Source organism: Delphinus delphis, chromosome 11, assembly GCF_949987515.2.
Source record: "Delphinus delphis chromosome 11, mDelDel1.2, whole genome shotgun sequence".
Lineage (NCBI taxonomy): Eukaryota > Metazoa > Chordata > Mammalia > Artiodactyla > Delphinidae > Delphinus > Delphinus delphis.
In genome coordinates this window covers 7148695-7166491 of record NC_082693.1, presented here as the reverse complement: position 1 = coordinate 7166491, position 17797 = coordinate 7148695, and the positions used below count along the sequence as shown (strand labels likewise).

The window sequence follows — 17797 nt, the reverse complement described above, 5'->3', positions numbered from 1 at the left end:
CCCCACCCCACCGCCCGGACGGGCCGGCAGTCCTCGCCCAGGCGCCCGGTGGAGCGGCGGAGCCCTGGCTCCCCTCCCCCACCGCCCGTGTCCCCGGGGACACTTCCGGGTGAGCCCGGCAGCCGTCACCAGGCCCATCCCGGGTTGCTGATCCACTGAGGCCGGGTCAAGGCTTCGGAAGCCCCCCCGCCCATCTCTTCCCCGCCCTGAGCCCCCTCCCCGCCCCGCCAGCCTCTCCCTGCCCCCCAGGCACCAGCTCACCACCCTCAGCACCCCCCCCCCACCCCAGCAGTCCCTCACTCAGCCCCAGGACCCCTCTTCCGCCCGCCTTTACCTGCCACCAGGCCGCCTGCCCCCCAGGGGGCGAGGGCCGTGGAGAGGAGGAGGAATCGGGGCTCGGGAGTCAAGGCCTAGAAGCCGCCCTGGCCTCCACTCTTCCTCCTTCCTTCTCGCCTGCCGGGCAGCGCAGGCTCCTACCTGGGCCCCGCCCGCCGCCCCTGCGCACAGGTGTGTCCTCCAGCCATAGGCTGCACCCCCCGCTGCCTTAACCCCTTCCCTCCCAGCGCCAGCCGCAGGCGCCTCCTCTGAGGCCTGGTCACCCCGGCAGGCCCCGACCCTCGGGCCCTCGGCCGTGGTCTCTCCTCTCCTACCTGCCTCCTCTGCCCCGGGGCCCAGACCAGGGAGCCTGGTGTCGGAGGGACAGAGGGACGGGTTGTCTTCGCCCCCTTCGCCTTCCTCCTTGGCCTCGCCCCACGGCCACTCCCACCCCCGGCTAGCCCCTTCCCCCAGGCCCCTGCCCGAGAGCCTGAGGGCAGAGAGGGCTCAGCTCAGCAGGGACTGGGTTGTGCCCCTGCCTGGTGCCCACCTGTGTGGAGGGCAGGCGGGTCCCCCAGGGGCGCCTCTCTGTCCTCACCTTTAGTATTGGGGTGCCCCCCCTCCTGCCAAGAGTCCCAAGCTGGCCAGGAGCGTCGGCACTGACCCGGCCGATTCAGGTTCTGAGCTGCTCTCCTGCAGCCCTGGCTCTGCTCTCCAGAGGGGCCGGGCACCCCGCCGGGCAGAGCTGCCCCTAGACCCACCTCACAGCCCTGGAGAGTCCAAGTCCCAGCCGCCGGGCAGTCAGCCCGAGGGCGGGTGAGAGGGGATGGGACCCGCCTTTCTTTTGTGTGGCTCACGCTGGGATAGAAAGGGCGTTGCTGGGAGAGGGGCCCTGAGGCCCACAGGTGATGCTCCACCCACGCACCCCCTGGAGGGCGATAGCTCCTGGGAGCTGAGCTGTGTCGCCCAATCCCAGCTCTGCCTTCTCGCTCCCTAACACCCCCACACCTTTGTTTGCGTCCTTCTCAATTCTTGTCTGTACTTATTCTATGTTTGTGGACTGTTTCTGGGTCTGCCTTCCCACCAGGACAGGAACTGTCGGGTTCACCATCATGCCCCAGCACTGCTCCAGTGCCTGGGACACAGGGACGCTCAATAAACAAAGTGTATGCTGAGTGAATGACCACCCAGCCTCAGCTGGCCCAGCAGCAGGGAGCCGGGCCTTCCCCAGTCAGACTCTCTCAGGCTCAGCTCCCCAGGAGACTAGCATTATAATCAACATGAAGCCTTAACGCAAAGAAGGAATCATCGCTGTTGTCCACTGTGGACCCAGGGGAAGGAAGAGCGGACAAAAATAAAACTGAAACTCTGACCAAGGGCCTAAGGGCTCTTAGTAGCCCCAGAAAGGGAGGAGCGTGGCGCTCCTTTGCACACCAGGTGCCCGGGGGAGGGAGGTTGGCCCTGGGCCTGTGTTAACTGGCCGTTGTTATCCATCTTCTTAGCTTCTGGATGTAGAAGTCCGGGCCAGAGAATGTAGTTATGTCCCCCTCGGGGTGACCCTGGCTGCGTCTCCAGGAATGCAGGCTCTGAGGCCAGAAGGCCTGAGTTAAAATAAAATCTTAGGTTCACTGCTCAATAGTCCTGTGGCCTTGAGCAAGTTATTTAATCTCTCTGTGTCAGTTTCTCCCACTGTAAAATAGGAATGCTACAGGTACCTCGGTTCAATAACCACTTTTAGTCTTTTCAACAGCGCCTGACACACAGCAAGAGTGTAACGAATTTCATCATCCCTGATCTCAGTGATCTTCACGACCACCCTTGCAGGATCGTCCTCCACTTTAAAGGGACGAGACGGCGGAAGCTGACCCACACTCACACTCGTGTGTCAGACTGTGAAGGCCCAGCCTTCTGTGTCCACATGTTGCACTCCCTGCCCGCCTCCCCCTCCCACCCAGGCACACAGAGTTAGAGACCCACACACAGTGACCTAGAGGCTTTATTTACAAGAGAAGGGCCCGGCCCTGCCAGGGGCCTTGCTGGGCTATATACAGGGGCTGGGAGAGGGAGGCGGGGACATGGCCATTTAAATTACAATGGAATGGGGGCCAGGCTCCGAGGTTCAGGCTCTGGGTCTTCCACTGGAGGCCTCTGCAGGGACAGGGCTGAGGCTGCAGAGACAGGGAAGGAAGGGATAAGACGGGGTTGGACCTGGAGGGGGGACAAGACACAGGTCTGGTTGGGTTGGGAAGACAGGGTGAGGCCGCAGCCGCCCCGTCCGTCCCAGGGAGAGCACCGAGCCTGGGGGCCCCTGAGGGCAGGCCAGGGAGGGGCCGTACCATGGCCGCCCCAGGACGGGCCCAGCTCACTTCCTCTTCAGGGAACCCTTGCTCTTCTCCTTGTCCGCCGACCGCTGCTTCTTCACCTTCTCGTCCTTCTTGTTCTTACTGTGCACGTTCTCATACACGTCCTCCTTGTGTCTGCAGGCGGGGCAGGTGGGTGCGGGCAGTAAGGACACAGGGCAGGGGTCTCCAGCACCAGCAGCCCCTCGGGGCCACCCCCATCTCACAGGTGAGCAGACTGAGGCCAGGAGAGCAAGGAGACCAGTCCTGACAGTGTCCTTACACTAGACTAGAAGCTGCTTTGGGGGCAGAGGCCCCATCTCACACATCAGTGCCTAGCACCGGCCCCACGTGGAGGGCACTCAGGAGACACTTGTGAACACAGCTTGTAAGAACCAAGCTTGAACTTTAACCCGAACCTCCCTGGAAAGGACGGGTCGGGCTGGGGAAGAGAAAGGGGCAGGCACTGGGAGGTGGGAGGTGGGGCCACTCACTTGGAGGAGGTGCGGGCGGCCCTGGCATGGGCATTCTTCATGGCTGGGGGGTAGGTAATGTTCCCGTACTCCGACTCCCAGCCCTTCTGGGACTGTGGGAAGAAATGTGGTGGGAGGCCAGTGGTCCCAGCAGCACCGGGCAATGCCCACTGCCCCCCTCGGCCCCTCCAGGCCATGCTCTGCCCGCACCTGCATGACCTCCAGCTTCTTCTTGGTGGTTTCGATGAACTGGGCGATGGCCACGTAGATGAACTTGTACTGCGCCTCCGTCTGCACCATGCCCGAGCGCTGGGCCCGTACCATCTGGATCGTCTTCTGGATGTCGATGTCACAGTCCAGGCCTGGCAGGGAGGGCAGCTGGACGTCAGGCCCTGGGCAGAGGTGGTGGACACGGGGGGCCGCTCCCCCACCTGCCCCGCATCTCCCACAGGTCACCCTCACCCTTGGTGGAGATGCTCTCCATAAGCATGTCGATGACAATGATGGTGCCGGTGCGGCCAATGCCGGCGCTGCGGAGAGGAGGGGCACCATCAGAGGCCCAGCCTGCACTAGCCGGGAAGCGGCGGCAGGGCAGGGGGGGCCGGGGGCGGGGTGTCAGCACAGCACCGGCAGGGGCGGGGCTTAGGGAACCAGGCAGGGTCACTGGGAAGGTAGGCAGGGTGGAAGTCTGCCCAACTCTGCACCCGTGCTCATCACTCCAGCCAAGGGATCTGGGGGCAGAAGCTGGCTCTCAAGTGCTAAGACGCTGCTCCCCAGACACCCATCACTTTCCTTCCCAGCACCACACTCCACCGCCTGCTTCCACTCCTCACTCTGCCCCCCACCCCAGGAGGTCTGGGACCCCATTCCCCGACCACATCCTGCCTGCTCCCCTGGTACTCTGGGCCTCCCCGGCCCTCTCCCACAGCCTTGGCCCCAGCGAGGCTGCCCTCCTCGCCTCGGGAGCATCTTTCGGCAAGGCTCCATTTCCCTTTTTCTTCAGATCCTGATGGCAGGGCAAGGGCAGCGTCCAAGACAGCAGGCCTCGGGAGCCACCGGGCTCAGGCAACTTGGGGTAGTATCGCAGCAGGAAGTCTGCCTTCTCCCCACCCTCTGCTGCAACAGACCCCAGGAGCCTCAGGACCGCACACAGACCCCAGTGCCACCCCCTCGGCTAGGCCAGTCAGGCCAATGCCCTGAGTTGCACTGTCTAATTTCAAACCCAGATTGTCAAAAATAACACCCCCTCACCCACTTCCTTCCTGTAACGTCTAAATTAAGGCCATGGGGATTTCAAGAAGGGGGGGGAACGGCCTGGAGGCAGAGTCCCTGAGGCAGCACGTAGGGGGCACCTCCAGACGCAGCCCCCCCGGCCCTGCCCCAGGACTCACAATTGCTGGTGGGGCAGAAGGAGGAAGCCCCAGCCCTCACGGCCCCGGGGTCACGTGGAGGGAGCTGGAAGGGCAGAGGACAGAGCAGATTCCCATTTCCCCATTCCCTGCCTGACGGGAGTTATTAAAGCATTAACAATTCCCATTCTTGGGCATTTACTGTATTCCAGACACAGTGAGAGGGTCTCACACTCACAACAACCCTATAAGACCCTGATTTTACGGACAAGAATCCAGGGGTCAGAGAAGGGAAGTCCTTTGCCCAAGATCGCACAGCTGGTGAGTGGAGGAGCTGGAATTTTGAGCAGCAAGTCTGTCCGGGACCCTGTGCCTGCTGCCTCCCATCCCCCTCAGGCCTGATGGGACACCTGCTCCTCCTTGCTGACCCCTCAGCTTCCCCCCTTAGTAGGAATGGGGTCTCCTGATCATGAACATGAGGGTCTCCAGTGCAGCCAGTGGTGCATAAGCCCAAGGGCTGAGTTGGGGGCACTGGCGGGAAGGGAGAGATAGGTCGCAGCAATGAAGAAGCCTCAGCCTGCCGCCAGGGCTGCAGACGGAAAAGAGAAGGGATGGGGAGCTACACCAACCCCAAGGAGAAAAACCAGAAACACCGGCTGGGTAGGCGCGTCTGAGAAAACAGGAGTGACCAGGACCTGGGTCTACCGTGAGCCCTGCTCCAGGCTCCCCCACTGACCAGCGGTGACCTGGCAAGAGGCTGGGCCTGTTTCCTCATCTGTATGTGGCAGGGTTGGACTAGATGCTACATCCAGGGAAGTCTCTGAGGAAGCCCACCCACCAGGCACAGGATCAAACAATGGGCTTGGTTCAAGCTTAAGCTCCACCCATGGGTGTGGAGTCATCAGGGAACCCAGGGACTTCCCTGGTGGTCCAGAGGTTAAGACTCCTCACTCCCAATGCAGGAGGCGCGGGTTCCATCCCTGGTGCGGGAACTGAGATCCCACACGCCACACGGCATGGCCAAAACAAAACAAAAAACAGCATCAGGGAACCCAGAAGAGGTAGAGGCCGGGGGGGGGGGGGGGGGGGGGGCGTTAGATGAGTTAATATGTAAACTGCTTACAAGTGCACGTGGCACTCGGCAGTACTCACTTGCCAGCTACTACTTTGATGATTATTATTAATAATAACATCATCATCATTCTTATTCTCACCTGCAGTGCACGATGATGGGCCCTGCGTGAGGCAGACTTTCCTGCCGCTGGTTGATCTGGTCCAGGAAGCTGAGGACACCCCCAGGCTCGCTGGGGACCCCGTGGTCAGGCCAGCTCAGGTACTGGTAGTGCCAGATCTCCCGAACCAGGTCCCCCTGGGTCAAGGACATAGTCAGTGCCCCCTGCTCCCACGCATGGCCTCATTCGACCCAACCAAAGAGAACAGGTGTGAGGAGGGCCCCGGGCATGGGGCAGGGGCCACTCACATTGTCCAGCGGGGAGACCTGTAAGGTGCGGAGTTTGTACTCAGCTGCGTCGTGTTCCCTGCAGTTGGTTACAGCGTAGAGTCCATAAACGTGCTGAGTGCCCACCTCTGGCCAGTATGGGACACATTTGTTCTGAAAAGGGAGGGTAAAGGTGGGGACTCAGGCCTGTGCCCACCTCGAGCAGGGCCTGAGTCCCTGGCGCTGGCCCCGTCAGCATCCAATGGATGAACAAATTAAATGGCCAAGAGTCAGAGACATAGGGCCTGGCTCGGCCTCTTACAGGTGGTGAGACCTCACCAGCCACTTAACAAGTCATTCAGTGCACGTTGGCTGGCACACGCACTGAACCTGAAGCTGTGCAAACCGGGCTGGAGTTAGACACAAGTAAAACGCAGCCTCTGCCCCTGTGTCTACAGGAGCTCACAGAGAGATAGGTGAGCGGGGGACCAGAGCCGCTGAGGAGCTGGGGGGAGGGAGAGACTAATCCTCCCTCTTGGGAACGGAGGAAATCAGGGACAGCTTCACAGAGGAGGGAGCATTTGAGCTGGGTCTTCACAAAACGAGGAGTCGGGCTCCCCTGGTGGCACAGTGGTTAAGAATCCACCTGCCAATGCAGGGAACACGGGCTCGAGCCCTGGTCCGGGAAGATCCCACATGCCGCGGAGCAACTAAGCCCGTGCGCCACAGCTACTGAGCCTGCGCTCTAGAGCCCGTGAGCCACAACTACTGAGTCCACATGCCACAACTACTGCAGCCCGCGTGCCTAGAGCCCGTGCTCCACAACAAAGAGAAGCCACTGCAATGAGAAGCCCGCACACTGCAACGAACGAAGAGTAGCCCCCGCTCGCTGCAACTAGAGAAAGCCCACACGCAGCAACGAAGAACCAATGCAACCGAAAAGAAAGAAAGAAAGGAAAAAAGAAAAAGCGAGGAGTCTGTGAGGCAGAGAGAGTGCAGAGCCAGGAAGTCAGTCCCTAGCGGAAATGAGCTCGTGCAGAGGCATGGAAACCTTAGGGACCCTGGCCGGTCAGAGGCAGCGAGGGCTGGAGGGCAGCCAGGAGGCCTGAGCGCCAGGTCCGGCAGTGTGACTGCTCTGAAGGCAGCTGGGAGCCATGGCAGGGTTCTCAGAGGGAGCAGCCTGGTGCAGTGTGTGCTCTGCACAGGTCATGGCCACTCCACTGCAGAGGGTGCCGTGGGAAGGGGGCAGCCTGCAGGCAGGGAGGTAGCTTGCCTGTGGCGTGAGGGTTTGGGGTTGACTCCAGACAGTATTATGAGGCCAAGAGAACAGGAAGGGCTGCTGCCCAGAGCGGAACAGAGGGACACTTTAAGGAAAGAGGCCACTGGAAATCTGGGTCTGGTGGTCAGGGGAGCCCAGGGTGGGAAGCGGGGATCCGGGAGTCAGCGTGTACCCAGACCTCGTGCCTCAGTTTCCCAACAAGGTAGGACCCTTGCCCTCCGAGGTGCCCCAAGTCTCTTTGGCTTAATGGTGGCGGGCGACCACTGGGGGGCTCATGGCACGTGGCTTGGCTTACCCGGCCCTTCTCCACCTCCCGGGTGGTCATGACGACGACACGGGTGTTCTCCTGCCACACCATCTGCCAGAAGTCGTTGACTGTGGCCTCCAGGCAGCCCTGGCTGGCGATGTAGGTCTTAGCATTCTCATCAGGGCCTAGCAGCTGGTTCTGGACGCGGGTGCAGAGACACGCAGGACTGTGAGCCCCTCGCACCCCTGCCACACTCAGCCACCCAAGGCAACAGCTCTGGCTTCGCCCGTGCATGTTTGGACCCAGCCCCCCCACGAACGGGGGTCCCCAGGGCCCAGCCCCCCCTCCCCCATGACCGGCGGGCACACCCACCTTGACGTAGTTGGCGTTAATGTAGTCGGACCCAGGGATGTTACTGTCGCGTCCCTGCAGGACAACTCGGCTGTGGTCGACTGGGAGTGAGCAGAGAGGAAGCAAGAAAGGCATGGGTCAGACCCTTCCTGAGTTTCCAGGCCTTTCTTGCCCAGAAGCCATGAGCTCTCAGAGCCCTGCGGGCAGGCAGGGATGGGGGATCTGTATGGGGGGAGGGATCTGTGTGGGGTGGGGCTGGAGGTTTCAGAGGAAGAAGGGGGTGGGGGTGGGGTGCCGGAGGCCCCTCTGGGAGGAGCAGAGGCTTTTTGGAGGAGGGGAGGCTATTGCGGGTGGAGAGGGGTCCCCCCTTGAGCTGGAGGAAGAGGCCCTCTGAGATGGGGCGAGGCCAGCTGGCGGAAGGGGAGTCTCCTGGGTGAATGGATGTGGGAGGGCTGGAGGCTGCCCAGGGATAGGGCACTCACACGGAAGGATGTTCTTGTAACGGTTCTTGCTCTTGTTTTCTGGCCGCTGCCCTTCCAGCCGCTGGTGCAAGTTCTTCACCTCCTGCTTCTGCAGACTCTGTGGGGCAAGAGGGGGAAATGGAGCCCCAGGCCCTGGAGAAGGCCATCCACGGCTGGCGAAGACGTGGGGCAGATCAGTGGAAGGGGTGGGGAGAGAGGGGACGGGGTCTGCCTGGGACCCCAGGCCCTTTGCCCTGCTGGCCCCCTCACACACCTCAAACTCCTCCCAGAAGCCAGCCTTGGCTGTGTTCTCCGACTCCTGCTTCTTGTTCAGTTCCAAGACCCGGTTCTCAATGTCAGCTGCGTTCACCCTCGTGGCGTAGTACGGCTGGGGCGAGGGAGGGCGAGAAGTCAGCCGCTTCTAGAGCTCAGAAGCTCAGGGGAAGGAAGGAGGCAGCCTGGCCCACCCCTCACCTGCCGCAGGTAGACGAAGGCGCCCGAGGCCTCCTCGATCCCCGTCCTCTTGAAATGCTCCACCAGGTCCGTAAGGCTGTCGAAGGTCTCCGAACCGCCCACTGTGTAGCGTCCACCCTGAGGGGGGCCGAGTCAGGCCACCTCTCAGGACCCGAGCCTCCCTCCCTGGACCCCCAGCCTCAGACCGAAGCCCGGGCTGACCCTCCCCACAGGCAACGCTGGCGCACAGATGGACCCCCAGCAGGATGCCGCCCCACTACCCAGATGCCTTACCTCACACATGACCTTGATGTGGGTGACTCTGAGAGGGGAGTCCGGCCCAGCCTTGGGCTGGTTGCTGAGCACGGACAGCACAAAATCTCCAGGCTGGCTGAGACTTTCACGCACGAGAAAAGTCCAGGGCTCACCCTTGGCCTGCAGCAGTGTCTCTGCCTGCCCTCCAGACATGTGGCCATGGTACCACCTAGAGAAGACAGCACCCGGGGAGGTGAGACCGAGGCCAGGGGCAGGTGCTGGGTAGACATTCACGGAGGGGGCAGGGAAACCAGGCACCTGCCACGTGCAGGCACTCTGCTATATGCTTTCAAACCCACCACCATCACAGAAATGCTGAGAGGTAGATACTACCCATTCTGCAGATGAAGAAACTGAGGCTGGGTGATTGCACACTGGCCAAGGCCCTTGCTGATAAGAGGCGAGCCTCAGGACTTCTAAGCAGGCCCACCTCTGAAAGTTTAAGACAAAGGCAGACAGGCAGGCCATATGCAGAATACTTGGAGGGGAGAAATCCAGGAAGGGTCTCCATGAAAGACAGGGCTGGGCTAGGGGAACAAATGCAGAGGCCAAACCCCACAGGGCTGGGGATGGAGAGACGGAAGTCACAAGGGAGGCATAATGGGGAGAAGTCCCCCGGGGGGCCGGGAAGGCAGACAACCCCGCTGGGTAAGAGTGGTTTGGGGGCTCTGGGGTGCCTGGGATGATGTCACTGAACGAGCTGTTAGAGGGGCTCAGAGGGGCTCAGAGGGGCAGAAAGCAGAACTAGGACCTTTCCCCAAAGCACACCCCCTTCCCAGGAGGAAACTGTAGCCCCGCAATGCCCAGCCCCACAGGAAACCACGTGATGGAAAAAACACAAAACTCCTTCTGGGGAGAGAGTGAGAAGTGAGGTTGTGAGGTTTCCTCAGCCCAGGGACCAGGGGAGGGGGGGCATTTTCCAACCGCAGGAACGGGGAGAAGGAGGGAGGGGGCCAGTCTGTCCCGCCCCATCTCACTCCTGCCCCAAGGAGACTGCAGCTCAGAGACTTCCAGAGTCTCCTGCCCTGTCCAGGACCCCCTGGGCCACCCCATCCCATCACTCGGGGATAGGCCAGGTCCCCAGGGCTATGGAGAGGGGGCTAACCCGCTTCCCCCAGGCCCCAGGATGAGGAAGTTTCCATGCAAATGTCAGGCTGACCACAGGGGAGAGCTAGCCAGTGAGGGGACAAATGCAAATTCCCACAGAGGGGGTGGGGCAGCTGCGAGAACACAAGTGGAGGTTTGGAGAAAGAGCCTCCTCCACACACTCCCAGGGTCAAGGGTGAGCCCAGGCCTCCTGGCACGGGTAACCAAAAGGGCCTCTTGGAGTCAGCTGCCCTGGTCTTGATTCCCTCGATCCTTGGTCCTCGACTTCTCCCAGCCCCAGTTGGAACCCAGGCCTCAGGCCCCTCCCAGGGGGTCTGCTCAGCTCCATCCCTCTTCCAGCTCCACCCTCTTCCTGCAGCAGCCAGCAGGGCAGATCCTGGCCAGGACGAGGAGGAAGCCAGGACATGAAGAGCTCAAGAGAGTCTGGGTGGAAAATCCCCATGAATGTTGCAGGTGGGGTGCAGGAAAAGGGCAAGAAAGGGCAGCCCCCAGCAAGGTCATCAATGTGGCTTCCCTCCTAGAAGAGGTAGCTTCACAGGAAGGGGATCAGTGGCTTCATGTTCACGGGAAAGAGGTCTCCGGGGGGGGCCCCAGGGCCTTTATCTCAGCCTCATCCAGGGCTAAGTTTCAATCACTGACTTGAAAAGAATATGAATGCGCGCTGGGAGGCATGCATGTCAGAGAGACTGAAAGCGGACAGAATCCAAGTTCAGAATCATTTCAACCGTCGATACACAAATACAGGACAAGGGCAAGTTGACTTGGCCCTAGGAGTGTGAAAAAAAAAACACCCCAGAGTTGTTCAGCTGCCCTTCCCCTCAATGGGAGCTGTCATGGAGATGAAGCTATAACATGAGCCACCATGTCCTGCTGAGTGTTAGGGTCCCACCACCCTCCACCCGTGCACTGGGGAGATTGCATGGGAAGTAGCCAACCCAGTTTTGGGGACCACATCTTTGGAGCCAAAAAGATGCCTGGAGTATTACCCTGTGCCCAGGTACTAGGCCCCTTACACACCCATCACACAGTTTTCAATGATCTGGGTTCTGGTCAAGGGACTCGTCCAGCTCCACCCAGCCCAAGAGGGCAGACCCGTCCTCACGGGTTGCTGAGATGAGGCACTAAGTGTCCTCATAAACGCTGGCCCCTACGCTGTTCCTCAACATCAGCCTGTCCCTGTATTAACCCCTGCTGGGGAGGGAACAGTTACAGGAGGGCAGATTCTGTTCCAGGTAAGAAGAAGCTCTTTCTAACAACAGAGCCAGACTGCTGGGAACACAGCCACGAGAAGTGGCCTCTCGGGCACTAGTAGAGCCTGCGCTGCTGGCAGACAGGGACCCTGGAGAAGGGCGAGGGGACCTTCTCTTGCTTCCTCAGTGGTTGATGGAAAGGGGCCCCAGGATCACATGGAGGGAAGAGGCCCCACAGAGCCCTGAGAAGGAGCGGGGGCGGGGGCGGGGGGGGAGGGGCACTTGGGGTGGAGGCCAGCCCTCCTCTCCGTGGGCTGGGCCAGGGCGCGAAGCCCCTCACCTCTCACTGGTGGGGTCTGAGCAGTTCAGCGGGTACTTGAGGTGGATGACGGTACCATCGCGGTCCTGCAGGACGCCCTGCTGCTGCGTGTAGTACTCCACCAGCTCTGCCAGCGTCGCGAACTTCTCCCCTCCATACAGGTCGTAGAAATCCCCCGAGTTCTGGATCCGAATGTGGGTCACCTGATCCCCCACCCTGCAGGGCACCGGGCGGAGGTGACGCCAGTGGATGCGAGAGCGGAGGTGGGGACGGCGTGGGGGATGGGCGGGGGTCCTGGGCAGGGAGCGCACACGGGGGCGGGTTGGACACACACAGGGCCCGGGCGTGCTGGGGCCTGGGCAACCAGAGTGAGAGGCCAAGTCCTGGCCCCGGCTAGAGCCTCGGGCCACCCACCTGACGGAGAGGGAGAAGTCGCCCTGGTTCTTGCGACTGGGCCGAGCCAGGAAGCTCCCGTTGACCCCTCGGCCCTTGAGCAGGGTCTCGGCATCCAGCCCACTGAGGTCTCGGTGAAACCACCTGGGAGGCCAGGAGGGCAGTGAGGAGAGGGCCCTGGGGCACCCCACCTCCTGCCTACCCAGGGTCCCCGGCCCTTACCTCACCATCCTGGGGGTGCCCGGGGGGAAGGGGGTGCAGGCAACAGGGTGGAGCTGCTGAGTCCGGGCAGGTGGAGAACGCTGGGGCTAAGCCTCCCGAGGCTCTCAGCGCCCAGGTCACCTCACCACTGCCGTCCTGGTTCTGGGGCTGCCACTCCACTGGCCTGGGGCAGCCGGCAGGGCGGGGACAGGAAGGGGCGCGGCCGACCCCTTGGGGGAACTCACTGTACTTCTCGTTTTAGAGCAGAGTGGGGAGAAGCTGCGCGGGGTGGCAGTGGGCGCGGGGGGGCCCACTTCCCACACGCCTGTCATCAAAGGCCTCGGGAGCGAGGCCCTCCACACATGGGGGGACACCCGAGTAAGGACACACGTGCGCCTGGCGCACTCCGGGCACAGATCATTCTCGGCACGTGGGAAGCCGCCCAGTCACGCGCCGTCTACTCCTGCTCCGCCAGCCACTTCCACGCAGCCTTCCCTGGTCCATGCCACCGATGATGGTGACGGTGGCAACTGTCACTAATGGAGTCTGTATGCCAGGCACTGTCCTGTATGATATTTACATGCCTTATCTGATGTGTCATCACCATAGCCCCATGAAGCATGTACCTTCGTTATCCCCATTTTCCAGACAAGGAACCTGGGGCTCAGGGCGTGTAGGGAGCTCGCCCAGGGTCACACAGTCAGTAAGTGGCGGTGCCAGGATGCAAACCAGACGGCCTGGTTCCAAAGCCAGTGATTTTAGCTACTGTATGCCAGGACTCAGGGCTTCAAAGAACAGAGGTTGGAACTGTACTCCAATAAAAAAATAAAGAGCTGGGGCTTCCCTGGTGGCGCAGTGGTTAAGAATCCGCCTGCCAATGCAGGGGACACGGGTCCGAGCCCTGGTCTGGGAAGATCCCGCATGCTGCAGAGCAACTAAGCCCGTGCGCCACAACTACTGAGCCTGCTTTCTAGAGCCTGCGAGCCACAACTGCTGAGCCCACGCGCCTAGAGCCCATGCTCTGCAACAAGAGAAGACACCGCAGTGAGAAGCCCGCACACCGCAACAAAGAGTAGCCCCATTCGCCGCAACTAGAGAAAGCCCGCGTGCAGCAACAAAGACCCAATGCAGCCAAAAACAAATAAATAAAATAAAATAATTAAAAATAAATTTTTAAAAAAATGACTCCATCTTGCAATGCAGGGGACGCCAGTTCGATCCCTGGTTGGGGAACTAAGATCCCACATGCCACGCGTGCCACAACTAGAGAGAAGCCCGCACACGCACCGCAACTTAAGCGAAGAGCCCGCATGCCCCAACTAAATCCTGACGCAGCCAAAAAATAAATAAATAAATATTTTAAAAAGTAAAATAAAAATAAAAAGCTAAAAAATAAAGAACAGAGGTTGGGAGACTCTTCCATTAGGGTCGCAGTGGGAGGGGGAGACTCCGTAATTGCCAAGGCCAGGAAGATGCCTACAGAGGGATGCCCTCCCCTCCCTTGACACACATAGCTGAAGAGGTGCCCTGGGGCAGAGGGATAGACAGAATGACCCCTATGCCCTGTCCAACTTGCACCTTCTCTGCTTCTTGTCCTCAGGCTTTGGCCCATCCATCTGGCCCCAACCCTGCAGTCAGGTAAGGAGCAGACCTAGGGAAGCAGGTGTGGGCGGAGCCACCAGCACCCATGGGTGCGTCCACCCTATGCCTGAGCTGTAGGTTCTTGCCAAGGGGGTCTGGTCTGAATCCACTGGAGTTCAGGACTCTGACCAGAGGCCTGTCTCCTGGGACTGGGGCTGGGGGCGCAGGGCCTTCCAGGGCTTATTCTCAGGGCCGGTTGACCTGGAGAGGCCCTAAACACTAAAAGCTTGCCATGCTCCCTGTAATTCCAAATACAAACCAAAGCAAGAGGAAAGAAGCCCAACGAAACAGATGCAAGAAACTCCTGTTGGTGGCTTCCCTAGGGAGGGGGACCAGGTGGCTGGAGGAGAGGGCTGGGAGGGACCTTTCCTTCTCCCTTCCACCTTTTTGAAGGTTATATCATGGGCACGTATTACCTTTATAAAAATAAGTAAACTGACTGGGAGGTGGCAACTCCTGGGACACTTCTGCGGTACTGGGCATGCTCTACATCGCGATCTGGGTGGTTTATACACGGAATAAATGTGATGTTCAATATTCATGCACGTGACGTATGCTGTGCCTCAAAAAGTAAGGAAAATAAATAACAAAGTGCTCCAGCCCAACCAAAGTCTATTTTCTTATGTTGGCTACTTTATCATTTTTTGAACATCAATTTCCCCCCCACCCCAAGAAGGGCTTCTTTTTTCCACCTCTTTCTGGGGCCCTGGGAGCCTTGCTTGGTCTGTTTATTGCATGGTCTAACACTGACTACCTCCAGTCTTGGACAGCCGCCCTGAAAGACCATGAACTCACCCCCACAGCAGGGGGCAAGAAGGAGGTGGACATCGCCTTCTCTACCACAGGGGGTCCGCTGCCAGTCTGGCTCACCTCCAAGGGGTCAAAACTTAGCTCCATGCCTCGCACAGAGTATGTGTCCAATAACCAAGCTCATCCGGACCCAGGCACATACTTGGTCCCAAGCCCAGGTCCGGTCCTACACACGCACACCCTACTCGTCATATACAGACGAGTATACACACACGCGCACACACACAGCACACAAGCATCCACTTATGCACACACAGCCCCACTACGTACACCTCACCATATCCACGTCCATCTACGCACGTACCTGGTTGGGTGCAAACACCCACACGTGGACACCACATCCTGACCACACACGAAGCTGCAGGTCCATGCTCGACACTGAACACTCCCTGCACCCTGGCCACAGGCCACTCTCCTTCTGAAGCTTTTACACCACTTGGTGGAGAGAAACTAACTAAGAACCCAGAAACTCCGGACCACGGAAGCAGCAGGCATTTCTCTGAAGGGGGTCAAGCCAGAAGACAGGCAGACACCAGGATGAGATGTACTGTCTCTGCTGTCCTCTGGCACGAAAATAAATAAGAAGCACCTCCCTTCCCTTGACATAAGTGCTCTGGAGTTCACAGAGCACTTGCACACACACACACACAATCCCATCTGGGCCTCAGACATCCCTGTGATGTAGGAGTTATTTTTCTGAATTTTTTTTTAAGGGAGGAAAACAGGCTCGAGGAAGCTGAGAGTTACAAAAGAGAGGGTCTACTAATTCCGAAGAGAAAATTATTCACTTGGAAAGCAAGGAAATAAAGGTAGAGATGAAGATCAAGGGGGATGCAGAAAGACAGGCAGTCTGGAAGAGCAAAGAAGGTGAAATAATATCTAGAAAGTTCTTGAAGTTCCCTGAGCCTCAGTATCCCTACCTGATAAATGAGCTTAACAATATTTCCCAAATACGGATACAAAAGACCAACATGAAGTAAGTTTTTGGCACGAACACCTTCTATGTGGCATTATTAATCCACAGGCCAACATTATTAGTAGGTCTCATTAGCCCAATTTTAGAAACAAAAACTAAGCCTCAGAGAAGTAACTTGCCCAAGGTCACAAGCTAGTAAGGGGAAGGCAACAAACCAACCAAGGCTGTCTGATGTGAGGCCACTGCCCTTCCCACCACACCAGCCACTGCTGGAGGAGGCAGGGCACTGGCACAGCCCATGAGGAGGCCACAGGGGCCGGCGCTCCTGCAGAGGCAGGATCTGCAAAGGCACCCGGGTGGCAGGCACAGGACCCACTGTGGCAGCGCTGGGTGTGAGCAGGGCACTGTGGCTGAGCTGAGCTGCTCTCAGAGGCTGGGACCCACGGCAGAGGGTCTCACAGGGGCAGGCTGGGGACCCAAGGAAGGACTCTGTCCCAGGAGGGGCCTGGCCAACCACGTGGTAGGAAAACGACCGAGGCGGGAGTGCGGAAGGGATCAGGGACCAGGCAACTCAATCAAAACCTTGACATCAGGGCTGAAGGAGACAAGGTGTGCACTGGGGGAGGCAGGGCCCACCCCAGGGCAGATGTCAGTGTGAGAAGCAAGAACCTGCAGGACTCGGGGGTGACCAACCCATCAACTCACCAACACGCCAAGCAGGTCCTCACTGGAGCATCCAAACTCCAGCAAGGCCTGGTCTGTCCCGGCCCTCCCCACTGGCCTGCTCTGCTGCAGGCACTGTCCTTTAGTTTGTTCTCACAGCAGGGCCTTTGCACTGGCCGTTCCCTCCGCCCAGGGGCACTGGAGCCTGGCTCCCCCTCCTGTGTCACCTCCTCAGGAAAGCCCTCCCTGCCCCCTCCAGCCAGTGACGCCACTGGCACCGCAGTCACTTACTAGCACGTGAAGCTGTTTCATTTTCTGGGTAACACTTCTGAGAACCTGCAATTATCCTACTTAGTGGGTTCCTTGGGCAGTCTGTCACCTTCCACTGGAGTGAGTGAAGCTCTGTGAGAGCAGGGACCATGTCTCTCTTGTTTGCTACAGTATTGGCAGCACCTTAAAAAGCACCTGGCGTATAACAGATGCTCAACAGGTATCTGTTGAATGAATTGAGGCAGAGGAGTGCAGGGAAACTGAAGGAAATCTGAATGAAGGATACTGGGAAGTTTAGTGGGAACAGGGGAGCCTTCTCAGATTTGCCTTTCAGACGTGTAATGTTTCATTCAGGTGACGTGGGCTCCCCAGGGGGACAGATCCTAAGCAGATGGCAGAAGCAGGGGACCAGAGGGTGAAGGGAGAAGTGCAATGGTGAGAAGAAATATTCATCTGTCATGGAGAAAGTGCTAGAGAAGGGGGCTGGTGGTGCGGAGGGCTACGAATGAGCCCGGAGTTCCTGACATCTTTCGGGGAAGCAGACCCAGGGCAGGGGGCAGAGGCAGGTCGCACTCGTGGTCACACACCTGTCAGGAGTGAGCAGGAATACTGCCCCTCCCTCCCAAATGAACAGAGGACCATGATATGCAAGCAGAGCAGGGGACTTACCCATGGGACAGCATTTCCCGAGAGGGGTAGCGAGTCACAGGCAGATGGCCACAGGGGGCGGGGCTGAGCCCGAGCCGCAGCCGTGCAGTGGCCCAAGGTGAGGAAGAACACTCAGAACTCAGCCACTTTCCTCTCGATGCTGCCCGCCAGGCCAAGATGCCACAGGGACAAGCCCCTGGACTTAATAAACCCGGAAAAGGGACAGGTGGGGAGGGGCTGGCCTTAGACCGCCCACAGCAGCTGGCTTCTCTCTCCAGCCCCACGCCGCGGTCCAGCGCCGCCTGCCTGTGCCCCGCCTCCTTCCCTGGGGAAGGGAGGAGCCACCTGGAGCTCCACCTGGCGCTCCGGCCGACGGAGCTGAGGGAGGATGGGTGCTGCGGGCAGAGACCAGGAAGTAACCCTGGCCAAGGGAGCACCAACCAATGGGGGAGCCTCCCAGCACACAGAAGCCAAGGGGCCTCAGGAAAAGCCCAGGAAGCCCCACTCCTCAGAGGCGGGGCTGCCTGTGCAGGGCCCCCCAACCCAGGGCGTTGAGGGGCCGGCCCCTCCCACTCTGCCCCGGAGCTGGTTGGGCCCAGCAGGAGCACAGGGAGGACCT

The 17797-nt window shown here is 59.6% G+C and overlaps 1 protein-coding gene across 3 annotated transcripts; it reads right to left on the bottom strand.

Annotated features, from left to right (window-relative positions):
- Positions 1 to 2293: 2293 nt before the first annotated feature.
- PTPN6 (protein tyrosine phosphatase non-receptor type 6) lies at positions 2294 to 17436 on the bottom strand. Of its 3 annotated transcripts, none has more exons than XM_060026064.1 (16): positions 17200 to 17436; positions 12051 to 12173; positions 11658 to 11852; positions 9000 to 9189; positions 8727 to 8843; positions 8527 to 8640; positions 8274 to 8370; positions 7813 to 7892; positions 7489 to 7638; positions 5957 to 6088; positions 5691 to 5845; positions 3590 to 3657; positions 3338 to 3489; positions 3149 to 3240; positions 2652 to 2792; positions 2294 to 2523 (listed from the first exon to the last, which is right to left on the bottom strand). In XM_060026064.1, the coding sequence occupies exons 1-15, from the start codon at positions 17211 to 17213 to the stop codon at positions 2678 to 2680; spliced, it is 1794 nt and encodes a 597-aa protein (XP_059882047.1). In that variant the 5' UTR covers positions 17214 to 17436; the 3' UTR covers positions 2294 to 2523; positions 2652 to 2677. The 3 variants fall into 3 exon arrangements, with proteins under 3 accessions (XP_059882047.1, XP_059882046.1, XP_059882048.1); XM_060026063.1 differs by having other exon boundaries at positions 2294 to 2483; positions 17200 to 17432; XM_060026065.1 differs by lacking the exon at positions 17200 to 17436 and adding an exon at positions 12252 to 12389 and having other exon boundaries at positions 2294 to 2483.
- Between the last annotated feature and the right edge of the window lie 361 nt (positions 17437 to 17797).